A 25,898-nucleotide genomic window follows, 5' to 3' on the forward strand; every position below is an offset into this window, starting at 1 on the left:
ACCCAATGAGATAAATTGGCACAGTGCACAATGGTCTCAAATGTATCCAAGATAAGGATGGTACAGGATAGCACAGGATTCAGATCTTTTGTCCATAGAATCATTGTGAGTTGTACTCAACAGTACCTAACAACAGCATTAATATGCCCAAAGTATGTAAGACAAAACTTTGTCATTTTTGCCTCCATGGAGCACTCTGGCTATACTTTCTCATATCTGTCTTCTGATAGTTCATAGGATATTCAATACTCTCTCCAATATAACAACTCAAGATTTCCATTATTCTTCTGTCATCCTTGTTCATTACTCAGCTCTCAGATGTATAGCAAGTAATCATGATAATAATCGCCACTTGGTGTTTTCTTTTAATGGTATTTTCAATGAATAAATCATTGTACAAAATTGTGTCATGCAATCTTGAGCTTATTTCTGTCACTAAGTCTGTCTTTTCCAACTACCAGTTCTCTGTCTTAGTTTCAAGTTTTACATTCCAATCACAATTATTATTAATGCATCTTGATTGAATATTCTGTCAATTTATGGCTACAAAAGCTGGTTAGACTCTTCAATATCTTCATCTTTTCCTTTAGTGGTTAGTGTGTATATTTGAATAGTTGTGTTAACAGATTTTCCTTCTGTGTGCATGGCTAGTATCCTATCACTCACAACATTGTACTTCAGGATTATAACATGTTCTTTGTTTCTAGGAATGCAACACCATTCTTCTTCAGTTTGTCATTCTCTGTGTAATAGATTATAATATTGTCTGATTCAAAGTGGCAAATACCAGTACATCTCAGCTCACTAATGCCTACAGTGTTGTTCTTTTATGTTCCATTTCATTTTTACAACTTCTAATTTTCCTAAATTCATACTTCATACATTTCATGCACTAGTTGTTAATGAATGTTTGCTACTGTTTCACTTCATTTTTTTTTAATACCTTCCAAACTGAAGGGCTACTCTACTTCTGGTACTATAGTTAAAAACCACATTGATTACATCTGTGGAAAGAATTGGTGGAGAAGATCAATATCAGCAGTCAAAACAAGGCCCTGGGCTGACTGTGAAACAAACCATTTATTACTCAAGTGCAAGTTCAAATTAATGGTGAAGAAAATTAAAACAAGTCCATGAGAACAGAAATATGACTTTAAGTCTATTCCACCTCAATTTAAAAACCATCTCAAGAATAAATTATAATTCACTGAACACAAATGAATGAAGGCCAGATGAATTATGGGATGACATCAAGAATTTCATCCATGAATAAAGCAAAACAGTCATTACAAAGATGGGATATAAAGAAAAGAACAAAATGGATGTCAGAAGAGACTCTGAATGTAAAGAAGTCAAAATTAGAGTGGGAAAATGCTGAAGTGAGAGAGCTGACAGAACACTGAAAAGGGTTGCTTGGGTAGATAAAACAAAATATTGTAACAAAATAGAACTGGAGTTAGAAGACCAAAATGAAAAAATACAACCAACATTTCTCAACCTCAAAGAGCTGAAGAACAAATTCCAGCCTCCAGATACAATACTGAAGAATTCTATGGGCAAATTTTTTTTTCATGTCAGATGGGTAGTGTGCCTACATTGTAACAAGGTTTAGTGGGTAGCACATATCATACAGAAGTATGAACTCCCAATCATCATGCATATGAACCAGGAAAGGTTCATATGGGCAAAAATCTTGAATGATGCAACAAGCAGTTAAAGAAGATGTCAAGAAGTACAGTCACTGTATCAAAAAGAACTGGTTGACCGTAAGTCATTTCCTGAAGTAGCATGTGATCAAGAACTAATGAAAATGAATACATTTGAGTTGCCATAAAGGTATTGACAAAAAGTAAGGCCCTAGGATTTATGGAATACAAATGTAGGTGTTTTAACAGGTATATGCAACCCTGAATGTGCTCACCAATCTATCAAGAAATTTGAAAGGCAGCTAGCAGCTACCTGACCAACTGATGGGAAGAAATCTGGTTTTGTTCTCATTATAACATATGATCCAAAAGAGAATGAAAATCTCAGAACACTTAATTGTGCATATGTAAAACTTATGCATAGACAAAGAAGAAATTATGCAAACAGAATAAGTGAACATTGCATGGATTACACTCCCCTATCAAGAAAAATAAAATCCTAACAACTGAACCAATAGGTCCAGGATAAATGGAGGAAAGATTAGTGATGTCAAAGTATTTTACTTGGACCCATAATCAACACCCATCAAATCAAAAGATAATTTGTACTGGGAAAATCTGCCATCAGAGACCACTTTAAAGATGATTAATTTTATAAAACATAATAAATGGGAATGATTGTATGAAATACATATGAATGAAGAATAGTGAAGCACAATGTATTCTGACTTTGTAAGCAAACTAATATAAAATAAAAATTAAAGAGAGCTAAAGAGAAAGGATGTTAGTTTGTGTTGCACCTGACCTAAGCTTCAACTGCTTTCTATGCAGCTGAAAATTGGACAATGAATAAGAAAGAACAGAGAACAATCAATGTCTTTGAATTGTGATGTCAGAGTATTAAATATACCATGGACTTCCAAAAGAGCAAACAAATCTGTATAGGAGGAAGTATAACCAGTGTGCTCCGTAGAGGCAAGGGTGGTGACATATCACATACTTTGGGCATATTGTTAGGAGGGGCCAGTCGTTGGAAAAGGACATCAGAGTGGGAAACACAGTGAATCACTGAATGAGAGGAAGACCCTCAAGGACAGAGTTTGACACAGTGACTGCACAGGATTCGAGGGTGGTGGAGATCGTGAAAATAGTGCACTATAGGAGAAGGGTACAATCTAGTGTTCCTAGGACCTCTACGAGCTGTAGTCAACTTGATAGTACCTAATAACAACAGCATTCCCTTAATGAGATCTGATATAATCATTGTCTTGGTAAAATCGAATATAGTATGATCATTTTCTTGGTGAGATCTGATAGAATGGAATCACTTCCATTATGAGATCTGCTATGGCTGACCACACAATTTAAAGGGATTTTCATAGAGGAAAATAATGTATATCCCTGTTTAGAGGGATGTGCATGGATATCTGACAAAGCTGGCTTATTTTTTGCTTGAATTGGATCCTGCATTGGGTTTTCATCATCTGACCTCTGATTCTTTGGACTTGGTGTCACACCCTACTGTGACTGGTGGTCTTGAGCTTGTCGCCTCTTGCAGCTGTGAGAGTCATGAGACGCCTCTAGCCTACAGTCTGACCCTCAGACTTGCCAGCCTCTACAAGAATATGGAGTATTTTCTCAAGGTAAATCATCAATCTGTCCCTTCTCTTCCTCCCTCCCTCTATCTCTCTTTCTCTCTCCTCTTTTCTCTCATGTATATATGTGTGTGCACACATACACATTAGTTTGCATCTCTGGATCATCAGCCTGAAACATTTAGTACTGAGACTGGTTCCTGAGAAAATTGTAGGGCTAGATTTTCTATGTTGGTTCTGTTAGAAACATGGCTCAATGTCACGACAGAACAAAAGGTCTTGGCAAAGCATTTTACTTCTGCAGAAGGTTGCTTAGACAGACATTAGTCTGACCAACAAGCAGCCTGGTGGACAGCCTGCTTAGGTTTTTATTTCTGACTAAAAAAAAACACCAAAAAGCTAAGGCTGTGTTTTACCCTACTGGTCATGGGTTTAAACTTCACAGCCTGAAAGGAGCGAGTTTGAAAGGAGGAGGCTAAGGCTTTAGGATGTTTGGAATGTCTTTGTTTCAGAGGGCATCAGGAAGTGGCCTTGGCTGATTCACAAGAAGAGTACAAGGAAAGGGAAATTTTTATTAGTAATTTTTAGAAAACGGGTTCTTGTTTCAGCTTGTAACTTTTGAAGAGAAGATGTTTTGGGGTGTTTTTTTTTACCTTATTAGAGTTCTCAAGCCAATAGCTTTGTCACCTGTAATAAACAGGGCTCTGCCTCCATTAATAAAAAAAAAAGTTCAACTAATCCATGACATTAGTTGTCAATATTAATATTCCAAATATCCTCACCACTAGATCCAGTATGAGTGACTCGTGAGGCTCCCCATGCTGGAGTGTTTTACTTTTTTCTATTTTGTCAAGATGAGAAATTTAGGAAAGCAGGTTGGCTAGTCTTGCTTACGCTAGGCAAAATGGGGAAAAGAGAGATGAGCTCCGAGAATCATATAAAAGTCCCCAAAGTTTCTGTGTGTGTGTACACGCATGCGTGCACATCAGTTACCCAATCACTCCTGGAACTGGAATTCACCTCCCCACCTTATCTTTCACTCTTTGGGACTTGGTCTTTTGTGGATTACACACATGCACTCTCAGGATTGTTATTTTTAAGCCCCCTGTTGACAGAGAATTTAGATTTATTCATATTTGATATTTTATCTAGTGTCATTGTATGTGTTGATACAGATTTTAAAAGTCATTTTCTTAGAAAAAGCAATGGCTGTTTGGAGCCCCTACCTACTCACTTAAATATGTCAACAAAACTTAAGTAACAAAATATATTTCTGACCTGCACTTGTTGAAATCCTTAAAGTCATGTACCAGGTTAATCCATTTGAAAGGGGGAGGGGGAATCTGTGATATCTTTAAAGAAAATCTGCCATGGTTTGTATCATTTTTAACCTGTCAGCTCTAAACAGACTACACAAAATTGATGGACATCTGTCCGTGATCCCGTAGCAGATAAATGGGCAGATGCCTGGTGTTACTTGTTCAGCAGTTGAAGGGGCTCTGCCTGCAGCCCTGTGACACTCACTTGTGTTCTGGGCAGGGGAAACTACCCATCAACCTGCCATTAACTGTTGGTTTGATTTGCAGGTTTTTCATTATTTTATTATTCATTGTCAGCCTGGCCTGGGTCCCCTATCAGGTCACATCACAGAGTGGACATCTGTTTGAGCACATGCAGGCCGTGACGGTTTACCTGGCACCACCTATCGCTGCTGTCTTCCTGCTTGCTGTGTTTTGTAAGCGAGTGAATGAACAGGTGAGTGGGCACGGCCACCCCTGGCACTGGGTGAGGGGCAGTGTTCATACTGTGGGTCTTTTAAAGGTTACCTTTAAAGGGTCACTCCTGCTTTGAGATTCCAGCTGTAACATCATTAGCTCTCTGAGAAGCTAATTCTTTCTGGGGAAAGTTGGTCTGAGCTCCCTCTTGTGCACAGAAGGAAGTAAGCACTTGACTTATTCCCTTCCCCTTGAGGTTTAAAACTTTCTGGCCATAAATGATGTTGAGTTGGTGACAGGTTCCCAACATGCATCCCCAGCTGAGCTGTGAAAAGAGTTGTGTTGTTTCAGTACACAAATGGGTCTGACCAGAGGTTCCCCATGTGCTCCTGCTGCGTTGTGTGCAGAGAGGATTGTGATTTTGACCAGATCTTCCAGCCACCCCTGGAGTCCAAGGAATTATCCCAGTCCCAAAGGATTAACCATTCCTCCTCTGAGATGTTGAAAATGTGTTTGCCAGACTATTATATTCATGTATTTCAGTCATTGCTGGTGGGGTGCACTCCACCGGTTCCTAAGCCTGGCATTTGATGCCGTGTGTGGCCCTGCCCTGCCTACCCAACAGCTGTCCTCTCTTCCCACAGCCCCTCGGCCTCAGCCACTGCACACTTCTCAATGTGCTTTTTGCCTTGTTGCCCCCGGGGCTCGCTGACTTCCTTCCCTGTGTTTAGATGGTTCCCTTTGCCTGGAAAACCTAACTGATTCTTATTTCTGAGCTCTTCTAAATGTGGACTCCTCCAGACCACCCTGCCCTTACTCTCTCATCTTCCCTGCTCACCTTGGCTGGAACGGAGTGACAACAGAAGGTGCCCAGGATTCCAGCAATTCTTCAGCTGAGAGCCAGCAGGGCCTACACTCAGGAGAACAGCAGCCACTCTAGGCTGTGAATCTTTATGTGTAGCTCTTCTCCCCTCTCCAGCCTCGAGAAAAGGTGCTCTCTGCATCCAGTGTCCATCTAGACCTCCCCTGCCCTGGCATGCCCTGAGAAGGGCCCCCAAGGTTCCCCACCCTAGCTCTGGGTTTCACTGCTTTCTTTGAGGCATTTGGCTCTGACAAGGCCCTTAGGCTACCCCCTCCTGCAGTTCTTCCAACGTCTACCCCACGTCAGCCGGGCTCTGCAACTCCTAGCCAAGGCCTCGCTGATACTTAGTTGTCTTAGACAGCATCAAGTTCTGCTGGGGCTATCCGGACCCACACTCAGCACGAAATGTAATGTCATTCTGATCTTAAAGTTTCAGGTGTCTTAGCCTCCTGCCAGGATTGACAGTCATGGTTTTAGTGCAGCCATTTTCAAAATTATATGAAGTGTGTCACTTTTCCATGCATTCAGCTAATATTGAGTGTCTTTGCTATGCCTGACCTAGACCTGGTTTTAAGGCACACAGTAGACTACATCTTTACCTTCCAGGGTCTTGCAGAGTCTACTTAAAGGGACAAGTGGTGCACAGTGAGCACATGGCTGTCAGTGACTCAGTGCTTTTTGTTGTCACTGTTGTTCAGTGTCATCAAGTTGACCCTATGAGCAGAAGATCTGACCCTGACCCTATCCTGCACCATATTCATGATGCCCATCATGCCCAAGCTCACTGCAGTGGTCACTATGTCCTTCCATCTCATGGAAGGTCTTCCTCTCTTTTGCTAATCTGCCACCTTTCCCAGCATGATGTCTGTCTCCGAGGTCTAGTTCCTCCTGAAAACATGCCCAAATTATATGAGATGAAATTTCATCATCTTTCCTTATAAGAAGCTCATGGTACTTCCTCCAAGATAGATTTATTTATCTGTTCTTTTGATACCCTATGGGATATTCAGTAGTCTTCTCCAATACCACAATTCAAAGACATCAATCCTTCTTTGGTCCTTCTTATTTATGTCCTACTTTCAGATGCACAGGAAGCAGCTGGAAGTATTATGGCTTGCATCAGGTGTACTCTGTTCTTTGACAGTCTTGCTCTTTAACAATTTCAGGAGGTCCTTGCCAGCACATTTGCTCAGTGCAGCGTATCTTTTGGTTTCTTCACTGCTGATATCACAGATTTTGATTTTAAATTCAAGTTGACAACTTCATCTTATCATGGTTTTTTTGTTCCAGTGGTGAGGATTTTTATCTTCTATATATTGAGATGTAATTAAAATTGAAAGCTGTTTAGTCTTTGGTCATCTGCAGCAAGTGTTTCAAGTCTTATTCACTTTTTGCAAGCAAGGTTGTGTCAATAACTCGAGTTGTTGATGGGTCTTTTGCCAATCCTGACGCTGCCATGTAGTCTAGCTTCTCAAATTATATGCTGTGAATACAGAGTTTCATTGACTATGCAAAGACATTTGACTTTTTTGGATCACAGCAAACTGTGGCTAGCTCTGAGAAGAATGGGAATCCCAGAACACTTGATTGTGCTTATGTGAAACCTATACTTGGACCAGGAGGCAGTCATCAGAACAGAACAAAGAAACCCTACATGGTTCAAAATTGAGAAGAGTGTCCACCAGGGATGTATTCTATCTCCATACCTTTTCAATCGATATGCAGAACAGGTCATCCAGGACGCTGGGCTGTGTGAGGAGGAATGTGGCATCAGGATTGGTGGAAGATTCACCAACAACCTGAGTTATGCAGATGACACAACCCTGCTTGCTGAAACTTGGGAGGACCTGAAGTGCTTGCTACAGAACGTCAAAGACTGCAGCCTTCAATATGGATTGAAGCTCAACATCAAGAGAACAAAGATTCTCACCACTGGAAATTGAGATTAACAGCTTTCATTTGCTTGGCTCCACAATCAACACTCTTAGTACCAGCAGCCAGAAAATTAAGAGACGAATTACATTGGGAAGGTCAGCTGTCAGGGACCTCTCCAGAGTACTGAAGACCAATGACATCAGTCTTGAGACTAAGGTGCACCTGATCCAGACCACAGTCTTCGTAATTGCTTGCTATGCCTCAGAGAACGGGACAATGTCAAGGGATGATAGAAAGAGAATTGATGCCTATTGGCTATGGTGCTGGAGAATAGGGTTGAATATACCATGGATGACCAGAACAAACAGATTCATCTTGGAGAGGGTGAAGCCAGGCTGCTCCTTGGAAGCAAGGATTCTGAGGCTTCATCTGATGTAATCAGGGTGTGTTGCAAGGAGGGGCCAATCTTTGGAGAGAGACATCATGCTTGCAAAGGCAGAGGGACTGAAAAAGAGAGGGAAATCATCGATGAGATGGATAGTTACAGTGACTGAGGTAATGAGGGTAGGTATTTCAGAGATAGTAAAGTTGGCATAGGATAGAGCAGGTTTCAGGGCTGTTGTACATAGGGTCGCTGTGAGTTGTAGGTGACTCGATGGCATATGACAACAACAACATACAGATTGAAGAGATATGAAGAAAGGATTCAGCGTTGATGTACACATTTCCTGATTTTAAACCTTGTTCTGTTCAAACTACAGCCTCTTGATCTATATACAGGTTTCATATGAACAGAATTGTTTTGAGATTCCCATTTTTCTCAGTGTTAGATATAATTTGTTAGGATTCACACAGTCAAGTGCCTTTGCTTAATCAGTTAAACTCAAGTAAACAACTTCCAGGTACTCTGGGCTTTCAGCCAAAATCCATCTGACATCAGCAGTGATATCCTACATGCAATGCACTCTTCTATACCCAGCTTGAATATCTAGCAGTTCCTTGGCAATTTATTGTTTTAGTTGGGTTTTTTAATAATCTTCAGAAAGGTTTTACTTGCATACAACGTTAATGCTGTTGCTTGCTAATTTCCAGTCTGTCTGAGAAAATTTGCCATTGGTTGATCTTAATCATGAGGAATTGTGGTGGCACACTGGTTAAGTACTCAGCTTATAACCAAGACTTAGAGGTTTCTCCAGAGAGAAAAATCTGGTGATCTGCCCCCATAAAAAATAAAACCAAAAATGACTGCAATCCCAGAGGTTTGAATCCACCAGATGCTCTGCTGGGGGACAGTCTCCTCCAGTACCAGTCAGATCCAATTCGACGGTACACACACACACACAAATAATAAAATTTTAAAAATAAATAAATGCATAAAATAAAAAGTGAAAACGTAAAAGCCCCTCCACTGTGGCCCATGGTGCCACTTAGGCAGCAAGAGAGTCTCCGTAGACTACTTTCCAGGAGCAGTCTGCCTTGTGCATGTTAGGAGGGGTCTAGGGGGGCTTCAAGCCACCAAGACTTTGGTTAGCAGCAAGCTCTTAACCAGTGCACCACCAGGGAGACTTCCCTACAAGCCACACAGCTCAAACACCCCAGAAAGTTGTCCCACTCTGGAGCATGGGCCCCCATGGTCACAGGCAACGTGATAGCACAGCACAACAGCCACAGTCCAGCCTGCCTGGCTGGGCTCCTCCACTGTACCAGGTTACTGGGTGATCTTTCAAGTCTGGCCACCCCGTTCATTCACACAACCCTAAAGTGTAGTCTGGATGCTTTAAAATAGCGCAGGCATGCCAGCTACTCAGGAGAGTCTGCAGTGTGAGGGTTGTCTCCCAAGAAGCCAGGCACATTACCTGACGTTATGCAGATTCTTCGTGTGGGAGAAACCATGTATGATGTCTGTGTCACATGGGCCGTCTCCATCCTGCCACTGCAGACTGCTCAAGGTGTGTCTGCAGCCTTCAGGGGTCCTGGGGTGGGGCTGTGGCTCTGCCATAGGGATGGTCAGGGACCTCCCAGTGACTCTGGGGTCCCTCCTAGCAGGGATACTCAGCCTTCAGAGGTGCTGGGGTAAGTATGCTGTGGCTCTAACATAGGGATGAGCAGGGACCTCCCAGTGATTCTGGGGTCCCTCCTCAGCAGAGTGCTCAGGAATGCCCCAGCCTTCAGGGGTGCTGGGTGGGGGGTGGGGGGGGGCTGTGGCTCTAACACAGGGACAGGGAGGGACCTGCTGGTGACTCTGGGTTCCCTCCTCGGCAGGGTGCCTTCTGGGGCCTGACTGTTGGACTCCTGACTGGTATGTCTCGCATGGTAGCTGAGTTTGCTTATGGCCCCCAGAACTGTGAAGAGCACAGCTTGTGCCCCCCTGTCATCTGCAGCGTGCACTTCCTCTACTTCACCATCATCCTCTTCGTCTTCAGCCTCCTTATTATCCTGGGGGTCTCCTTAGCAACAGAACCCATACCGGACAGAAATGTGAGTTGTCCCAGGGCTTTGGGCTGCCAGCCCGCTCTTCAGAGGTCCACATCCCTGCTTCATCAAAGTTCAGGGTGGGGCAGAAATGGGCAGCCAGCACTGACAAAACCCTGCCTGAAAACATCCCCAGTCAGAAAACCTCAGCCATCCACCAATGTGGTTTCGTTTGACTAAGTGCTTTGCCTTTATTTTTCTTTTATTCACCAGAAAGTTTTTATTGCCATTTTAACAGAAGTTTACAGAAAGTTTGGGTTTTCATTCATTCATTGCTGCACGTTTTCCTCCCTCCCTCTCCTTTGCCCTCCCCCAGTATATGTTGCAATACACCTCTTGTTCCAGAGTGTTGTCATACATACAACTCGTCATCATACCTTCCTCAGACAGTTCTTCCCCTCATCTGTTCCAATGCAGTGTTCATTTTCTATTACTCAGCATTAAAAAGCAATGAACTTGTAAAAAATTATGCAACATGGGTGAGCCTGTAAGACATTATGCTAAGTGAAAGAACTCAGTCACAAAGGGACAAATACTGCATAACACCACTGTTATAAAATAGAATAAATGTGGTGGGGTAGGGAGAATAGGAAAGGAGGTTTGTTGTTTAAAATGCTGTTTTCCTTGGAAACATTGTGATACTCAGTCACCTCAGTACAGCATAACCAGGGCTGTCTCAGGTGCCACCTCCCCAGAGGAAATTCAACCAGAAGGGAAGGCCGCTACTTAAAAGGGGATTTGTGCATAACCATCCTGTGAGGGGCACTCTTACCTCCTAGGGTGAGCAGATGGTTAGATTCTAAGCCACTGCCTGGAAGCATGGGGAGCTCAAACTCACCCACCCAGACGCTGGAAAGTAAAGCTTGATGGTCCCCTAGTGAAAAGTCAGGCTCAGAAAACCCCATGGGGACAGCTGTACTGACATACGTGATGTCCCTCCAGTTGCAGCCCATTCAGGGGACGGAGACCCTTTGGGGACAGAGGTGCTGCCACATGGGAGGACTCTCCAGTAGAGTCCACCAAGTGGATAGGCCCCATGAGGACAACTGACATGTGCTGTCCTTCCAGTGGAGCTCATTCAGTGGACAGAGACCTCATAAGGACAGGTGTGCTGACACACGTGAGGTCCCTCCAGTGGATGCCCACTCAAGGGCAGCAGGTTCTGGTTTCACTTGTTCACTGACCACCCATTTCTGGACATGGGATGGTGCAGGCTCCCAGCAGCCTCATGACCTGTACACATGGTGGCCCTGGGCCCCAGCCTGGTTCAGTTTGTGCCCCCACCCTCTCAGCAGCTTCTCTTAGTCAGGGCTGGTTCTACAAAGCCACAAGAGGTGGGGCTGCAGTGGGAAGGGCTCTCAGAAAGGGGGTGCCTGGCCTGGGGCCTGGGGAGATCTGCTGTTCTGTAAGCAAAGTTGCAATGGAAGCAGTCAGCCTGGGGGCTGCATGCCCAGAGTCCCTCAGCCCATTCCACATCTCCCACCTACCTTCCTTTCCATACATCTGACCATCTGATAAGACTCCAGGATAGGAAGGCTGTGCCCACACTCTGCCCACCCCCGAAGCCCTGTCAGGAGGCCCTCTGACTGAGTGTCTCCCAGGTCCCCACCCCAAGCCTTCCACTCCTCCAAAGAGGCCCCTCACTGAGTGTCTCCCCTCAGGTCCCCCTGAGGCCTTCCACTCCCATCAGGAGGCCCCTCACCTAGCATTTCCCCAGGCCCCTCCGAGGCCCTTCCACTTCTGCTTGTCGGCACATTTTCATTCATTCTCTATTTCTTTTATTCTTGGCCTCTTGGTTCTGCCCCACTTCTCACATACACTGCAGAGTGTGTCTGAATCTTCAACTGCCGCCTAGCAAGGGAGGGTGGTTGGTGGCCTAGAGTGCAAGGACTTAGTCTTGTCCGGCCTGCATGGCTGGGCCCCATGCTGACATGCCTGTTCGCCTCCAGCTCCATCGGCTCTGCTGGACTTTACGGAACAGCCTGGAGGAGAGGGAGGATCTAGACAAGGAATTCCGAGCGAAGATTGTCCCCACGCCAGTGATACAGCCAGGTGAGACAGCGACATGGGCTCTGCCTGCCACCTGTTATCCTCCCTGGCCATCGATGTGCTTCCAGGCTGCCCTGCACTTGTTTTCCCAGTGTCTGGGCATAAGGAAGACAGTCAGAGATGAGGGATGCATGGGGGCCTGGAGTTCCCACTGTGTGACCCACTAAGGGACCCACAGCGGTGACCAGTGCTGAGGCTCAGGACAGAGACTATGCTGTCTCAATGGACACACTTCCAAGAGTGGTGGTGACATGGCACCAGCCTTTTTGAACACACCCAAGTGCCAGGATAAAGAGTCCAAGCATACTGTTGTTGCAGAAAGCAGGAAAGAGAGAGGCAGCCAAAGGGGCTTGCTGTTGTTGTTGTTGTTGCTGTTGTTGGGAGCCTTGGAGTCCATTACTACTGATAGTGGCCCTGTGCAAAGCAGTTTGATTCAAAGGCATCAGTTCTCTTGTCACCCTTAATTAATGTTCAACTTTCGCATGTATAATCAAGCAGTTGAAAATACTGTGGTTAATTGAGATTTAAATGAAAGTTTATAGAGAACTTGGATTTCTATTCATTCATGGTTGCACATTTTCCTCTCTGCCCACCCCACACCCCAGTTCACTTTTCTCTTTGGGGTCTTTGGGGAAAAAGAAAGTCTTTCATTGTAATCCTTAGATTTAAAAAAAAAAAAAGGAAGGAAGAAAATACTGTGGTTAGATCAGACACACCTTAGTCTTCAACAAGCAGCCTTGCTCTTTAGCACTTTAGAGAGGTGCTTGACTGCAGATTTCTCTTGATCTGTTGACTGCTGCTGAGATGAATAGCAGAAGGCAGCATGGAAGCATGGTGTGACAGAGGGACTCACTGTTGAGAGGGACATCTTAGCTCAATTCATAAACTTGCAGCACTCCACAACAGATTCTACCCCATGGAAAACCTCCATGGAAAAGTGGTAGTCATATCCCTACACATGCAGACACTCTGATGACAGATTCCACCCCATGGGAACCCTCCCTGGGATCGGCATGGTACCCATATCCTCACACCGGCAATCTCCAGGACTGATCCACGCTGTGGGAACCTTCCCCAAAATGGGTGTGGTACTATATCCCCACACCAGCAGACAACCCTCTATGACATTCCACCCCAGGGGAACCCTCCACGGGGTGGGTGTGGTGCATAGCCTCACACTGGCATATACTGTCCATTCCACCCATGCTTGTGGGAATTCTCCCCAGTAGATTTCACACCATGAGGATGCTTCCATGGCTGACTCCTTGCAGGGGGAAGCTTTGGGATGGAGGGTAGACTTCAGGCTGGGTAGCAAAGCTAGAGGGGGGCACAGGATGCAAGTCCCTAAGGAAAACACTCAGAGCAGGCAAGGAACCCTCTCAGAGCTCCAGGTCTGACACAGGGTTGTAGAGCATGGACAGGTCTGTGTTATCAGATCTACAGAACAGACGACAGGTGGAGCGGTGTCCTAGTCCTCAGGGGTGGAATACAGAAAATCAACCACTAACGGGATTGTGTTGGGGAGAGTGGCAGGTTCCAGGGTTCACAATCAAAGAACAGGAGGGGGCAGACGAAAGAGACAAGAGTGAGTTGGTGGGACTTGAAGGAGGGTGGCAAATAGAGACCTGTGGGGCCAGTGGAGGGTGATCTCCACGTCACAGCTGCTGACAGCTAGCCTGACAAAAGTAGAGGTAAGTCAGAGCAGGAGAGGGCAATGCCAGGAAGGCCCAGACACCATAACTCTGAGAGCATTGAAGGCATCTTAGCAAAGGGTCAGGAAAGGTGACATGGCCTAAGGCCCAGGAAAAGGGCTTAGAGGCCAAGAATACAGGGAAGATTGGGGAGGGGGTGGGAATGCGGTTAGGTCCCATTTTTTTTCTTCTGAGGACAGGTACCCCCATCTTTCTCCTCTAAGGACAGGTCCCACTATCTCTTTCTTCTGAGAGCAGGTCCACTCCTTTCTCCTCTGAGAATAGGTCCCTATCTCTCTCCTCTGAGGACAGGTCCTCTCCACTCTCTTCTGAGGCAGGTCCCCAACTCTTCTGCAGACAAGTCCCCTCATCTCTCTCTCCTCTGAGGCCAGGTCTCCATCTCTTCTCTGAGGACAGGACCCTCATCTCTCTCCTCTGAAGGCAGTTTTTTCTCTGAGAGTAGATCCCTTGCCTCTTCTCAGAGAAACTAAGGTCTCCATGTCTCTTGTGTGATGGATAAGATGACTCTCAAGGGTCACTTTCTCATCTCTCTGCAGAGGCAAAGGGGAGCAAGCACTGTATCTTCTTGGTACTGGGTGCCACAACACAGTCACCATCCCCATCTCAGAGACGAGGGCCCAGGCCACAGCAGCTCCAGGTCTGCCCAGCATACTGCCCTAAACCAGCACTTGGTGTGGCAGCCTGACCCCAGCTGCCCAGCCCTGAGTGCATGTCCACCTCTGGCTGCTAGGGTGGACCTGGGCCTTTGGACATGGTTTGACAGCTGCCTGCCTCTCACGTACCAGTTCCTGCACCACTGTGATCCCACTCTGGGCCTGGGAATCAGGGGACCGCATGCTTACAGCAGAGCGGGAGTGTGACTGCCTAGGACACACTGCTAGAGAGACCCTCTCCTAAAGCAGAGGCTGGTCAGACCCCTCTGCTGGACTCATCTGTAAAGTGGGGGACTGGAGAGCCAACTGCCCTGGAAGCTGTGCCACATAACAGCCACTGCCACTTCATACCCAGGTCACATGATGGGAGGCAGACTGGCTGCAAGGAGTATGCCACAAAGGGGCCACTGGGTTCTAGGTGTCTGGGGGGGGCTTGTGTCCAGTGGTGCGTCCCACACTGAGCACAGGCCCCCAGCTGCACACTGACCTGGGAGCCATCAGGACAACCAGCTGGAACTGATAGGACCAAGACAGGACCAGAACTTTGGACCAGCCACGGCCCATACCTGGCATAGTGCATGGTGCTGACCTCCATCCCTGCCTGACTCTTGTCCCTGCTCAGTCTTGGGCTCTGGGCATAAAGGCTGACGTGGCCCCAGACAGCACCCTTGAGCCGGGCACAGATTCCTTGGGGGTGGTTTGCAAGAGCATAGCTTTCCACATGCTATTTCCATAGCATGCCCACACTGGGCTTTCCCCTGCCCCTCTCTTGCAGACATGCTCAAGCTAATACCCTGGGGTCCCCTCCTCCTGGGCCTGGCCTCAGCCCATCTCCTGTCCCTCTGTTGCAGACATGCTTGAGCAGGACCAGGGTTGTCTATGGAAGGCTTGTGACCTGTTCTGTGGCCTAGAGCCAAAACCAGATCCCAGGCTGGCCCCTGAAGAGCCAGTGCCAGAGAACACGAAGGTAGATGATATGCTGGAGACCCCCTTTGGGAGACGGCTTGTCAAGGCCAGCGGGTTCCTCCTGGTGATCCTCGTCATCCTTGGACACATCTGCTATTTCTGAGGAGCGTTATTGAGGAGGGGGCTGCGTGCTCAGATGGCACCTACGACTGGAAGGGGCTTCTGCGTGCACAGGTGGGCCAGGGCCACCCTACAGGGGACCCACTGAAGGCGAGGGAGTGCCCTTCACCTCTGCAGCCCACAGCCTGTGCTGGGAGAACAGCTGCTCCCTCACTGTGAGTCACTCTCTCCAGTGGTTCTGCTGCATAAACAGTGACTCTCCCTTCAAATATAATTTTGGCTTTTTGCCTCTCGATCTATTTGGGGTGTTGCTTGTGTTTACCCAGATTGCAGTCTCTCTCCTAAGCGCTCAGCCTCTGCAGGTTGGCTCTTGTGCTTCCTATCTCGAGGATTTGAGCACCTGTGGGGTTCGCTGCCCCAGCCCTGGGCTGCACTCAGTCAACAAGGTCCAGGGGGCTGGGACAGAGTGACCTCAGTGCAGAAACTATGCACCACCTGTCCCAGAGGGAGCCAGAAGTGCGACCAGGGCAGCCAGGGCCCCATAGCAGACTGGCCCCAGAACCTCTCCTTCCTCTTCTGACTGGACAAAAGCTGCCCTTTGGGGACAAGCTTGCATGGCTTCAGTAGCTCTGAATACTGGTAGCATAAAGAGCCCTCTTCTGTCTGCAGAGCAACAGACAATGACTAGCAAGGCAGTGCTCCCCCCTCAGCTGGGCAAGGGCTTTTTGCGTATCCTCCTACCAGGCCTTTGTGGAATGTACTAGAAAAGGCTACACTTCACAGAGAAAGGCAAGTCTCAGAACAGTATAGAGCTCATGGCGTGGGGACACACCACACCAGTGCCCGCAGCACGGCCCAAGACCACATGTGAGGGAACACAGGCCAAGCCAACCCTGAATTACACAGATGCCCATGGTGTGTTTGGTGGGGTTCACCTGTGTGGTGCGTCCAGTGGGACTGGCCTGACTGGTGTATGTGGTGGCTCTCACTGTGTAATGTGCAGTGAGGCTCATCTGTGTGATGTGTGTGGTCAGGCTCACCTGTGTTATGTGTCTGGGTGGATTCACTTATGTGACATGTGTGGTGGGGCTCACAAATGTGGTGGGGCTCACCTGGGGGGGGCTTACCTGTGTGGGGTGAGTGTGTGGTGGGGCTCACCTCTGCGTTGTTTAATAGGGCTCTTGGAGGTAGAATGGAGAAAGGGGGTCAGTGATCCCAGGGCATGTTCTATTCCAAAGCATGTCTGTGAACCCCAAGATAGGGCCTATGTGTGGGAGCTGTAGGGGACAGTCAGCTAGGCCTGGGAACCAGACAGATTAATTAGGCAGATGCTGCTGGGAAGATGATCACAAGACAGGAGCCTAGATAAGGCCACCCACACTAATGGTAAAAGGAGCAGAATGGTGTCCAGAGAAGCCAGGGGGTAGCAGCTACATTACATGAGGGTGATTCCATTCTGGAACATGGAGTGTGGATAAAGGGGTAGGGGGCTGTGTACGGACTACAGGACATGAGGGTGATTGGATGTCTGGAGTGGAGAGCAGAGGGCAGGTGTGGACTACAGGACATGAGGGTGATTGGATGTCTGGAGTGAGGGGCAAGGTATGGTCTACAGGATATCAGGGTGATTTGACATCTGGGGGGGGCAGGATATGGTCTACAGGACAGGAGGATGATTGGACATCTAAAGCACAGGTAGGGGGCAGAGTTCCACCTCTTGACACAGGCCTAGCGAAGGAAGGCTGACTGGAGGCTGTGAGTAAATTTGAGCTGCCTGACTAGGTTTGTAGCCATCCTAACACTGTGGCATCACTGATATCACTGATATTCCTTTGATAAAGTTGGTTTTACAGCACTAGGAGAAGTGGGACAAAGTGAAGGTCAAAGGGGTTGCTAGCGTGTAGCTGCCCGTGGCATGGACAGCAGAGGGACATGACTGGCCCCTCAAGCAAGCCTTCTGTGGCACCAGCTTTGCTTTGAAGAAAAGCAACATTTTGGAGAAAGATTTTAGCAAGGAAGTAAGGAAACAGCCTTGTCCAAAGCCTGTTGCTCTGAGAAGACCATTGCTGTGCACGGGGTTGAAACCTGCCTCCCTCCCTCACCATGGAGGCCAGCCTAGCTGGGGACGACAAGATGGCCTGCCATGGCCACAGCCCCAGGCCTAGCCTGCCGTCTTGGCTCCTGCTGGGTTCCACACCCATCCACCTGCGGCCGGGCCCCATTCTGGCACCAACCTGTCCCTGAGGGCTTGGACACCAAGCTAACCCCAGCAGAGAGTAATGGCTCCCAAGGCCATCACTTGTTCAAGAATTTCCTGGCCTGAGGTCTGTGGGACCACGTGCTCACTGGACAGGAAAAGCCTTTCTGACCCAAGATCAAGAAACTAGTGCTTTATTGGTGCAGAGAGACAGCTCCAGCTGCCCACTCAGGGCTTCCACTCAATGACCTTGATGGCTATGAGGGCCGCCTGCTTCAAGGCCACATTGCAATCCTTCTCAAAGATGCGGAAAGCGGGCACATGGGCCTGCAGGTAGTGGCGGCCCTCAGGAGCCTCAGCCAGCATGGTGAGGGCCTTGACAGCAAAGAGTCGTACTTTGCTCTTAGGGGAAGTCAGCAGCTCCAGCAGCGGGGTGATGGCCTCCACGTCCAGGGCAGCATATTTCCCTGCAGACCAGAAGCTGGTGAGGTCAGGAGCTGCCTTTTCGTGCCTGCCCCTTGTCAACCCCCATCCCTCCTCACCCACCAAGCCACTGACCACCTCCAGCCTTTATGGGGCAGCTGAACTGCTCTTGATGAGGCAGAGGCTCAGAGATGCCTGTCTCAGGTCCTGGCTTCCCTCTCTCAGGTCCCACAGCTTCTGGTCCCCAGGTCACTGTCTCTTGTCCTGGCCTCTCCATGTGGCCCCACTGCTTCTGGCCCCTGAGTGCAGCCTCAGGTCACTGTCCCTCATCCTGGCCTCTCTGTGTGGTCCCACAGCTTCTGGCCCCTGCCAGGTAACCAGGAAGGAAGACAATAGTGAGTGCCCAGCCTCCAAGCTCAGGAAGCAGACATGGGACTGGTGCATGGTGCTTGGGGGTGGTAGCAGGGACTGTGACCCCCTTACCGAGAAAAGTCACTTCACAATAAACCAGTGCTTCAGGGGATGGCAAATTTGACAACTAAGTCAGTAGTGGTCACACACAATTGTAATTATTGTCACTGATGAATCGCAGTGAAATCAAAGGAATAGCTCAGCTCATTGCCATCCAGTCAGAACCAACTCATAGCTGACCCTCCAGGGGTCAATGTTCCCTAGGCCAGAAACACATCCGAGGAGACTGCCCATCTTCCTGCAGGTGCTGCAGGAACTTGACCACAGACAGGTGCCCCTATGGGTCAGCCGTGTAGTCTAAAGGAAGGAATAGACCCCTGTATGCACACCCTGCACAGACCCTAGGCATGACCACCTCAGGTATCAGAGGGTCACTCCCAGGCCCCGACTCCCACGGTGCCCAGCTCACAGGTGAGGATTACAGGCAGAGAGGATGTGGGGGGAAGGGTGACATGGGAATGCACTGTGGCCAAGAAGAAGGGGTACAGCCTGGATGGCTTAGGGGCACTTGGACCTGGGGTTAGAAACCAATGCTCGAGAAAGTTCCCTACAGTATCAGGACATACCAATGTTAGTCCAGCACCACCCCTTCTTCACCTTCGGTGGACATTGTCCCTCATCCTCATCTTCCTTGGTCACTGGCACCCTCACCTTCATAGTCATTGCCCCCCATTACCATTAGTGGTCACTGTCTCCCATCCTCACCTTCAGTGGTCACTGTCCCCCTCACCTTCAGTGGTCACAGTCACATACATCAGGGCACCCGCAGCATTGGCCTGCACCTCCTCCACCTTGTCCCTCAGCAGGTGCACCAGGATGGGGATCACGTCATACTTCCATACTTGGTTCTTGCCCTCCAGGGGGATGCTGGGCAGAAAGGAGGCCATAGGCCTCAGAGACTTGCTCATGGCCACCCCCGGACACCCCAAGGAAAGGCTAGTGAGAGGCAATCCCTATGATTCAGGAGTGGGTATGCCTGGCCCCTGTGCAGGGCCCTATCTTGGTCTGAGGACACAGGACAGACCCCGTCTCAGGACTGGGTTGCTTGGCCCCGGCGCAGGGCCCTGTGGGTGGGGTCAGGATCCCCAGGACAGACTCTGTCTTGGGCATAGCAGGACCACGAGGGCCCTAAGCAAGAAACAGCAGCTAGACATGTTCTCCCTAGATGCAAACCAAGGGGAGACACCCCGCACTCTACACCAACCTCAAGGAGGCCTTGTGAACCCACTTCAATGCTCAGCCACAAAACTAAAAGCTACAGCCAGCCATGCCCATGTGGGGCCTGGTCACAGGTGGGGAGCCCTGCCTCAGGTGGGAACATGGTGAGGTGACTTTCGGTCACTTCCCATCCTGCTGTTACATAAAACTAGGAAGGGCCCCCACCAGCTGAGTGTGCCCAGCCGCCCAGCAGGTCCTTAGCCCCCCTACCCACTGGGGATGGACCATGAGGATGCCCACGCCTGCTTCCTGGCCAGCTCGTGTGGCCCTAACAGAGGCTTCCTGGGCTGTGGACTCTCTCGACACTCGTGGGCAGTGGGCTGATCAACCCATGGGGAGGGCCTGGCCCCTCCTACAGCTGCCGGGTTGGGCATGGGGGCCTCACCAGACAGCCATCAGGGCACGGGTGGCCTTGCTGCGAATGTCATCATTGGCTCTGAGCAGCATCTCCTTGAGGAAGAGCACTACACGGTTGTCTAGAGCCTCGGTGGCATCCTCCCACAAGCAGGGGGCCAGGGTGTCCAGGATCAGCTCCTGGATGGTCTCCTCCTCCAGCTGCAGCTTCCACACCAGCAAAGGTATCAGGCCACTGCGGACAATGCCCTGGGCTCCTATGGATGGGATGGGCGGATGGGAGCAGCCCCCATGGGAGAGACTAGGGGTGAGATGTAAGCTGTCCCCAGGGAAGTGGAGAGGGGCAGGATGGGAGCCCCTGGGGAAGGGATGGGAGCCAGATGGGGTTGGCCCTCCTACAGGAGCGGATAGGGATGGGATGGAATGGGTGCTGCCCCAGGGGAGTGGACGGGGGTAGGATGGAAGCTGCCCCCAAGGTAATGGATGGGTGGGATGGGACCTGACCCTGCAAGAGTGGACTGGGGTGGAATGGAAGCTGCCCCAGGAGTGGGAGTGGGAGCGGGAGAGTACCCATGGAACCTCCTCAGCCCCACAGACAGCCTCCATACTAGGGTGAGGGGCTTAGGATTGGATTTGAGGCCATCAATTTAAGATGCCCAGTATCCTAGGCCCCAACAAAATGCGTAATAAACCTATAGACTTTACCTATTGGCTGTGAAGAGGCCAGGCCAATGGTTGAGGGCCCCGCACCATGGCTCAGGGGTCAGAATCGGCAGCAGATGCAGCCGGATCCTCTCTTGGGCAACCCCCACTTGAGCAGGCAGCACCTCAAGTCTGTGCACCAGTGCCCCAAAGCCAGAGGACCCAGGCGTCCAGCCACCTTCCCTGACTCCAGGCCCACTGCTTCTATCCTCAGCACTGGGCAAGGTGGTGGACACTACTGGGCAGGGCAAGGGGCCAGGAGCCGGGGGTGCAAAGTCCCTGATGCCTTCTCATGTCACCCCACCCCTGTGTCATCACATTTCCCTTCACATTCCTCATACCCCCCATTGTCCTCATGTCACTCTCTCCCACACACCCCACTCCCAACGTGCAAGCCTCCCATCCCTTGCCCTCATGTCTCCTCTCACATCCCCATGCCCCTTATAACCCCCCCACATGTCCTCACATCCCCATGCCCCCCATGAGGCCCCCCACCCCATGTCCTCACATCCCCATGCCCTCCCCACTCCCCATTACAGGCCCTCTCCAGGCAACACTCAACCATAACCATGGCGGGGTGGGGGGTGGGGGGGTTGTCACGCAATTTGATGAGCTAAGAGAGGGTGAAAGAAATGGGAAAGATCCAGTGTAAAAAACAATGTATATGAACTTTCTAAATAAACCTCTATAAAATTTTAAAAAACAACCTACCATCACCATCGAGTTGACTCCAGTCGGCAGCCACACAGGGACCTGGTGAGGGCAGCCCCCATAGGTCCTCGAGGCTGGAGTCTCTACAGAAATGGGCTGCCATGTCGTCCACCCAAGGAGTGGTTGGGGTTCAAACCTCCAACCTATCTTAGCAACAGAGTGTTTAGCCAGGTATCCTGAGAGGTCCCCCAGCTCAGAAAGTCACTGGAACCCCTCACATGAACAACGACTCACAGTGTGCAGGGTGGGGAGGGGAAATCTGAACTGATCACCCAAGACAGGAGTCCTGGTGGTGCAGAGCGTACACACTGGGTGCCGAACCTGCAGGCCAGAGGTTCACCTCCACCCGGGGCTCTGGGGGGAAGGTGGGGCTGTCTGCCCTCCAGTAACTGTAGCCTTGGACGCTGCCCCATGGGGCGGGTTTACTGTCCTGCCAGGTTGCTACAGAGCCAGACTCGACAGTAGTAGGTGGATTTTTCTATATGGGCTCTGCAGGCAGACCGAAGGCTCCAGGATTTCATTGTTTAGGTGGATTCAGCCCTTGCACCCAGGCTGGGCTTCCCAGGAAACTCAGGGCTGGGGTGTGAGATCTGACTACCTCATTGTTCCCTAGGGCCAGGCCCAGATAGATCATGTGCCCCAGGTCACTACTGGTCCTAGAAATCCTTCACCTTTAGGGTCCAGCCTCAGCAAGATCTGAGAGAGAAATTAAAATACAGTTTATACTGGGGTACCTCTGGGGTGCACCTCAATATGACTTTCCAGCCAAAAGGAGAGTTGGGACCTGGCTGGTTATTTATAACTAACCCAGATCTGCAGAAGCATGTGTGAGGGGGAGGGGGCAGCACACAGACCCCCCACACACACACCTGCCACCTTAGACAACAGGATAGGACAACTAGCAGGAGGGGGTGGCATTGGCACAGGCCATTTCAGAAACAAGGCACCATCACCCTGTTCTCAGGAAGCAAAGAGACTGTGGGAGGAGTCACGCAGGGAGAAGGGGGAGCACCGGATGAAATGACACACCCTCACCAGAATCCTGGGAGCCTGGTCAGCTCTGATACACCAAGGCCACTGGATTCAGGGTGGGCTTCGTAGTGACTGGTTAGGAGCCCTTCATGATGCAAATAGTCAATGTTCTCAGATGCTAGCCAGGGGTCAGTGGTTCGAGTCCACCAGGGTTCACTAGGAGCAAAGGAGCAGGTGCACTAGAAGCTAGAGGGGCAAGTCCATCAAGGTTCACCAGGGGCCAGAGGGGCAGGTCCAGAGGGTTCACTAGGGGCTAGAAGAGTTTATCCACCAGAGGCAAGAGGGATGGTTCCACCAGGGTCCACTAGGGGCAAGAAGGGTGTGTCCACCAGGGAAAGCTCAGAGAGGCCTGCCTATTGCTTTTTAGAAAACTCATTGACTACCCTGTAGAGCCATCAATGGCAGCTGCCTTGAGAACTCAATTGGCAACACCAGGTTTGGGGGCTCAGGCTGGACCAGGAGAATGTGGGCAGGGCACAGGGGCAATGGGTATCTATACTTGGTATTTGAAGCCTGGCAGGATGAGTGGGAGACAAGGAAGAGAGGGGCACCAGGTTTGTGGGTCCAGACACCCATCGCCTGAAGTGAGGACCTCAGTGATGGGTCCATGGAGACTCCATTCACAGCACACCAGCTGTTACTCGAGTCCTGTCCAACCCTGCACAGTCCCCTGCCTGGAGTCCCAAACCCATGGCCCAGCTGTCCCTCCCAGTCCCGTCCTCCTGCTCTGCACATCCCCTTGGAGCCCCAAACCCACCACACTTGTCATAGCCCATCTGTCCCTCCAAGTCCTGTCCTCCTGCCCTACACAGCCCTGCCTAGAGCCCTAGACCCACCACACACTCGCTGTGGTGCAGCTGAGAGGCTTCGCACCTCTGACGACCATCTACATAGATGTTCTCCTGTGCTTGGGAACACCTCTCTCCTGAGTTTACCTTCTCCTTGTCACCTCCACGGAGCCTGTCAGCTTGTGACTGTCATCCTTGTAACTGGTTCCAGGTGAGCTTAAGTCTCCCGCTCCTGTTTGCTCCACGCTAGTCAGGGTTTTGTGTGTGTTTTTGAAGGCCTTCTTTCTTCAATTAAAAATGCTAATCTGAAAACTCTTTAGTTGGTTCTTGGGCCCAAATTCCTCATCCTACCCAAGGGCCATCCCTAGCCTGTTCCCTTCTGACTCTCTGGCCTCACAGTTCTGGGCACACGTGAATAAGTGTCTGCAGTGGCTGGCTCCTGTGGCTGCAGCTCTGCCCCCCAGGGAGCTGTGCTGGAGCCCTGCCTGCCCTGTGCCCGGTGCCCAGGGGGCTTCTCCACAGGCCTTCATACAGGCTGCTGGTAGACACACAATCCAGAGCAGAAGCAAGGATGGCCAAACCTCCACCCATTCAGAAAGACTAGTCACTAGAGAAGATGTCAGGTTTGGTAAAGCAGAGAACGCACATGAAGGAAATTAAGAAGTAGACGGCCAAACACAGAAAACACCATGAGCATGAAACTGGACAAGGCTTCCGTCATTCATGAAACATACTGATCTGCTGTCTACCCCAGCCATTTTGGCCCAGGTTGCCATGACTGTGTACCATTGAGTAGAACTATGGCAGACTCTCCAGCAGGTTTTCAGAGGCAGTTATGTCACACAGGAGGAAGATGCCCATCTTCCTCCTGTCAAGTGGCTGGTGGATTTGATTCCTGTACCTTTGGGTTGTCAGCACAGCTCCTTACCAACAGGTCACTGGAGACCAGAGAGATGTGAATTTAGATGGTGCCACCAGGACCTGTGGTGGGCTAGCCTCTCACCTCATGCTGGATTGCTGTAAGGGTCAACCTACCACTGTTGTAGTCCTGTAAACAACTCAAGCCTGAGCTCAGCCGTCCTCATTCTGTTCTTAGGAAAGAGGAAGCAGGCTCAGCCAGGCACTCATTCTCCCGAAGGCATGAAGAGCAGGGCCTGCTTCATCCCATTGCCTGTTATCTCTGATCCACTCCAGGGCCAGGGCCTGTGCCCATCACTTGCCTAACGTTCCAGCTTGGGACAACCCACCTAGCCCAGGCTGTGTAGAGGGCACACCCTGGGCTGATGGCCACCTGTCTCTGGTCTTCATGAGTCGTCTCCTTCACATACAGCCAGTGGAAGAGCAGAACCACACGTTAGTTAGCCTCTTGAACCTGGCCGGGCCCAGACTGTCTTCTCACACCTACAGCACCAGGGTTCCTACTCAGACAGGGGTGCGCACTTGACCATAGTGGTATCAATGAGAATGACTGCAACTGCGTTTTCCAGGTTAAAACGACAAAAGATAGTGGTGGCTCTGGTACTATTCCATTCAGCCTGAGCCCTCTTCAAGCAAGGAGGGTGGCTTCCCAGCCTGAGGTCTAGTTGATAGTTCTAAGGTCCACAGCCTGGGGAAATGTGACCACCTGTCCCCAGCAGCCCAGGCCCTGGCTGAGCAAGACCCTTCCTAGGAGGACCCTCAGAACTCAAGGGCTTCCAGGGGGTGTAAGCACCCCCACCACTGCACCAGTTGCGTCCATCTCTCCAGTATGCCAAGCCTTCTGTCGTGATCAGCTTCATGCGTGCGGGTCCCGGGTTCAAGCCCAGGCCCCGATGGTCTGTTGTGCGAGCGCGTCCCTGTGAAGTTGTGATTGCGTCCTGCACGAACCTCTGGTTCGAGCCCAGTCCCTGGCGGCCTTCTGTCATGCAGGCGTGTTGCTGTGAAACTGAGCAGATTAAAGGCAGGAGGCCGGTGATTGACGACCAAACGAGCCAATAAAACCTTGTGGATCACAGCGGGGCTAATCTGCAGCTGACCCGCCGCGGGCAACGCGGTTTTATCCCTTTCGTTTTCAGCGGTGAGAGGGGTCTCTGTGAGTCGGGGGCTAGCGAGAAGGCAGCTAGCCACCGCACAGCCACAGTCCAGCCAGGCAGGTGTCAAAAGCCGCAGCCCCGAGGCAGGCTCGGAGAGGTCAGTGGGCTACCCGAGATGGCCGGGCTCGGTAAGGGCCGCGCCGGGCTCGAACGCTGACCGGCCGCAATAGCACCCTGGACGGACGCGCGGGCCGAACCGCGGACGCCGGCGTGGACGGCGCGTGCGGGATTGTGGCGCTCGAGGCCGCGGCTCCGCCCCTCCGGGGCCGCCATTAGGCCGCGCGCCCGTCCGTCAGAAGCTCTTATCCAATGGACGGCTGCGCCC

The 25,898-nt window shown here is 50.1% G+C and overlaps 2 protein-coding genes across 2 annotated transcripts in view; one reads left to right on the plus strand and one right to left on the minus strand.

Annotated features, from left to right (window-relative positions):
* The window catches only part of LOC102857786 (sodium/glucose cotransporter 1-like), a 106,562-nt gene extending 90,914 nt beyond the window's left edge, over nucleotides 1-15,648 (plus strand). The window contains exons 10-13 of the mRNA XM_006901424.1: nucleotides 4,828-4,996; nucleotides 9,956-10,171; nucleotides 12,115-12,217; nucleotides 15,431-15,648. Coding sequence (XP_006901486.1) covers nucleotides 4,828-4,996; nucleotides 9,956-10,171; nucleotides 12,115-12,217; nucleotides 15,431-15,648 — 706 coding nt within the window. The remainder of the gene's footprint in view (nucleotides 1-4,827; nucleotides 4,997-9,955; nucleotides 10,172-12,114; nucleotides 12,218-15,430) is intronic.
* A 2,382-nt stretch (nucleotides 15,649-18,030) lies between these two features.
* RTDR1 (rhabdoid tumor deletion region gene 1) overlaps nucleotides 18,031-25,898 on the minus strand; it is a 66,327-nt gene continuing 58,459 nt past the window's right edge. The window contains exons 4-6 of the mRNA XM_006901407.1: nucleotides 20,300-20,525; nucleotides 19,427-19,563; nucleotides 18,031-18,269 (exon numbers count right to left, since the gene is read on the minus strand). Coding sequence (XP_006901469.1) covers nucleotides 18,031-18,269; nucleotides 19,427-19,563; nucleotides 20,300-20,525 — 602 coding nt within the window. The remainder of the gene's footprint in view (nucleotides 18,270-19,426; nucleotides 19,564-20,299; nucleotides 20,526-25,898) is intronic.

The sequence above is a fragment of the Elephantulus edwardii genome, unplaced genomic scaffold (genome assembly GCF_000299155.1).
Source record: "Elephantulus edwardii isolate Elephantulus edwardi_28Jun2011 unplaced genomic scaffold, EleEdw1.0 scaffold00325, whole genome shotgun sequence".
NCBI classification, from domain to species: domain Eukaryota; kingdom Metazoa; phylum Chordata; class Mammalia; order Macroscelidea; family Macroscelididae; genus Elephantulus; species Elephantulus edwardii.